At 60.5% G+C, this 3,965-nt stretch overlaps 1 protein-coding gene across 1 annotated transcript; it reads left to right on the forward strand.

The window, feature by feature from the left end:
- Nucleotides 1-341: 341 nt before the first annotated feature.
- On the forward strand, nucleotides 342-3,693 carry amer2 (APC membrane recruitment protein 2). The gene has a single exon (XM_079755143.1). It carries the CDS (start codon nucleotides 573-575, stop codon nucleotides 2,676-2,678), a length of 2,106 nt encoding a protein of 701 aa, XP_079611269.1. The 5' UTR covers nucleotides 342-572; the 3' UTR covers nucleotides 2,679-3,693.
- The last annotated feature ends 272 nt before the right edge of the window (nucleotides 3,694-3,965 follow it).

The following is a 3,965-nucleotide window of genomic DNA, read 5'->3' on the forward strand; positions in this document are numbered from 1 at the left end:
ATAGAAAGGGGGAGGAGTGGAGAAGGGGGGCTTGGCACTCTGCCACCTCTGACGAAAGCTGCTTAGCCCACCGAGTTGCCATGGCTACAGCGAGCAGCAGCACCCAGCATGTGTGTGTGTAAATGTGTCCCTGAGTGTTTGGGCGAGAGAGAGAGAGAGAGAGAGAGAGAGAGAGAGAGAGAGAGAGAGAGCGCAACAGCCAGTGAGGAAGGGGGGAAGGCATGGGAGGAGGGATCGAGGGGAGGAATAGAGGGAGGCAGGGAGAGAGAAAAGCAGCAGGCAGGCGTTGGAGCAAGCCAGAGTGGGAGTGAAAGAGCAGCAGACTGCAGGGCTGAGAGAAAGAGAGCGAGAGAGAGAGAGAGAGAGAGAGAGAGAGAGAGAGAGAGAGAGAGCGGGAGAGAGAGGGATAAGGAACGAGACAGAGGCAGCAAATGAGAGAAAGAGAGGGAGCACGCGCGCGTGAGAGAGAGAGAGAGTGTGTGTGTGTGTGTGCGCACTGCACAGATCGAAACCAGAAAGGAGAGAGAGCAGCAGTGGGTGCGGGAGCGATCAAGCGGTCGGAGTGCTAGATAATGGAGGTTCAGGCGGAGTGCGGGGAGCCTCCCGCTGACCCCCAGCCCACGGGAAGGATCAACAAAGCCGCCTTCAAGCTCTTCGGCAAGCGACGCACCGGCTCGGGGATGGCCGGCTTCTTCTCCTTCAGGAACAAAGGAGCCGTGAGCCACGGGAACCCTTCCTCCTCCGAGAACGGCCACGGATCAACGGCGGCAACGGCGGCGGAGCCAGCGGCCCCCGTGGAGCTGGCGCGGAGCAAGACCCACGACGGGCTCCCCGCGGGCAGCGGGGGGGCTCTGGGGGGAGGAGGTGGAGGACGAGGAGGCGTCGGGGGGAGCCTGGAGGCCGTGCCCGTACGGTCGCTCAGCAAGTCCTTCAGCTTCTTCTCCTTCCTCCGCCGCGGCAGCCTGAGGACCGCCGAGGGCGGGGGGGCGGGGCTGGCCCGGCGGGGGCGGGGCCTGAAGGGCTTGTTCAGCAGCATGCGCTGGAGGCGAGGCCGGGATAGGGCGAGCGAGGCGGACGGCGGCGGCGGCGGCGGCGGCGGCGAGGGGGCGGCGCCGGCGGACGAGGCCCGGGAGGTGGAGGTCGCCCAGGTGGAGCAGGGGGCGGACATCACCCTGACCCTGGAGCCCCTGCCTCACCGGCCCCTGGGAGACGCCTCGGACCCCGAGCCGTGTCCCCGCCACCAGACCCACGACTCCTCCCCCGGCAGCGTTTCGCCGCAGTTCGCCGCCTCGGCGAACGACGCCGGCGCCGACTCCTCGAGCCCCGCCTTCCCCTACACGCCCACCGACTCGCCGCTGCACGAGCTCCTCGGCCCCGGGGCCCGAGCAGGCTCCGGGGGCGCCGTGTCGCTCGCCACGCCGCAGCTGGAGCGCCGCTGCGGCGCTGCGGCCGACCCGCCGTCGGAGCCGTCGGTGGACCGGCTCTGCTCGCTGCTGTTCACCGACGTCACCTCGCTCAAGAGCTTCGACTCGCTCACCGGCTGCGGCGACATCATCGCCGACACCGAGGAGGAGGTGCTGAGCGGGGCCAACGGCGGCAGCGGCACCAGCAGTAGCAGCAGCGGCGGCGGCAACGGGAACGGGAACGGGAACGGGAACGGCGCCAGCACGGAGGAAGGAGCCAAGGGCAGGAGAACGGCGCCCACCTCTCAGGGATCTCCGGCCAGGCGCCCGCTGCCCTCTTCCCAGTTGACCCGCTCAGCCTTCTCCTCCCTCGCCAGCTCGCCGCCGCCCTCGCTGCCGTCCCGGGCGCAGATCTCCCCCCCGCAGCCGGAGCACGTGGCGGGCAGCGGGGTGGTCGCCTACATGGGAGGAGGGGAGGAGATGGCCAGCCCGGAAGGGGTGGACGACGCCGACATGCAGGGGCTGTGGCACATGCTGCCCTCCACTGGGGACAACTCCCCGGCTCTTCCCAGGCCCCACCAGGGAGCCACGACCGCCCCGTCCGTCAGGGACCGCAAGACCCCCCAGGTGAAGACCCTGGGCCTCAGCAAGATCCCCGTGGTCGGAGCGGCGGGGAGCCGCGGCACGGCGAAGCCCCCCCCGGCGGCCCACCATCACACGCACGGCGCCCGCCAGCCCACCTCGCCCGGCGAGAAGGAGCTGCTCAGCGACGAGGGGTACTGGGACACGCCCACGGCCACACCCACCGCCACGCCGGTCGACGAGGGGATCCAGCGGAGCGAGAGGATCATCCTGTCGCGGGACAGCTGCTCAGGGGACAACCTCTACGACCTCTACAACGACCCGGAAGAAGAGGACAAGGAGGACGACCTGTCCAGCACGCCGTCCCCCTCAACCGAATATAAACTCAGCCCCTCGTCGCAGACCACCCCGCCGTCGTCCTCCTCGTCACCCCCGTCCTTCCGCTCGCTGAAGGGGAGCACCAGCCTGCCCCGGGACTCCAAGATCCCCCTGAGCGTCCGGCAGTCCCCGCCGCCGCCGCACTCCGTCAGCCAATCTTCTCTCCCCTCCGTCCTGGAAGCCAGCGCCGCGCAACCAAAGACCCAGGCTCCTCCCCCCGCACGTACGAGAATCCCCGTGTCCAAAGTGCCCGTACGGCGCTCCGGACAGAACAAACCGGGAAACGCTTCCAGAGGTACCGCCCACAGGAAGTAGTTTGCCTCAACGGGAGCCGTTGTCCCGCCCCCCCTCTGGACCTACATTCATATATCTCTAGACTGCTGTTACGGCCGAGCCAAGTGTTTTTCCCCAGACGAGGAAAATGTTGAACTCCGGAGTTAACGGCCGATAAATTCCTCAAACATCCTCAAAAAATAAGCTGTTCCCAAATGTTTTGGGTCACGTCCGTCTCCAGGAGCCTCTCAAGTTCTTTTTTTCTACTTCACTTGTGAAAGTCACAGGTACATGCCAAAAACTGGTCTATGAGCATTTGTTTGAAAACCCTGGGAGCTTGAGAGGTTAACTCTTGACAATCCACTGACTTGGAAGTACTGAATGGAAGAGCTGTTTTGATTTGCTATCTCCTTTTCCAGGCAATTCTTTTTTTTCACAGCTTACTGCACCGTTTTTCTCCTCCGTATTTTTTTACGACTTTTGCGTGACACAACTAGATTTGTGGACGATACGGCCTGATCAAATTGAAGCCGTTTATTTGTCATTTGAACTGTAACAAACTACCTGCTAACCCTCTGATATTATAGATCCAACTTCTGTTTGCAATCCTCTTTTCATAAAACAATCCCAACAGATTTAGTGGGACTGACCCGTTTTTTGAAAGGCAATATATAGTTCTTTTTTGAAGTAGGTCTATCATAGAGAACGCATACTGGCATATTAGCATACACATTAAGAACTGGGAGATTAAAATCTGCAGCTATCTCCCACTTCCCAGCAGGGCGACTATCCTTGTATGGAAGCATCCCCTGCCTTACATCTGCTGTGATATCCTTCCTCAGTGGGAGAGAAGGCATTTCCCTGAACTGACAGATCCATCCTTTTGTTTTTGTTTTCGTTCAGTGTAGTTATCCTGGATGGGGATCAGCTGCCTGTCGGAGTGAGAGCTTGGTTTAAATCACATTGTATTCTGGGAATAAATCCGTTGGATGTCATTATTGCTTGGATGGACCACCAAGGAATTCTTGTCAATGGAAATCATTGCAATAATCAAAAACTGCACTGCTGCATTGGTGCTCTGAATTGCACATACACATTAATGCACCCCCCCCCCCCCCCCCCCCCATACTCTCTAACTCTCTGCCTCTCTAACTAGCGAAAGCCCCAAGGCAACAACAGTCAGGGAAACTCCTTTAACCCTGAAGGATGCTACATTTATACACAACAACAACACATTATTATTCCATTTTTGGACTCTTTTGAACTCTCTTTTTGTAGCAAACCCTGAGGGACTTTCATCTCTGGGGGGAAGAATTACACTTAGAACAT

Source organism: Pollachius pollachius, assembly GCF_949987615.1.
Source record: "Pollachius pollachius genome assembly, chromosome: 17".
NCBI lineage: Eukaryota > Metazoa > Chordata > Actinopteri > Gadiformes > Gadidae > Pollachius > Pollachius pollachius.

Bases quoted from the DNA above. Each gene is read 5' to 3' on its own strand.
- amer2 (XM_079755143.1), top strand. From the start codon at position 573: ATGGAGGTTCAGGCGGAGTGCGGGGAGCCTCCCGCTGACCCCCAGCCC.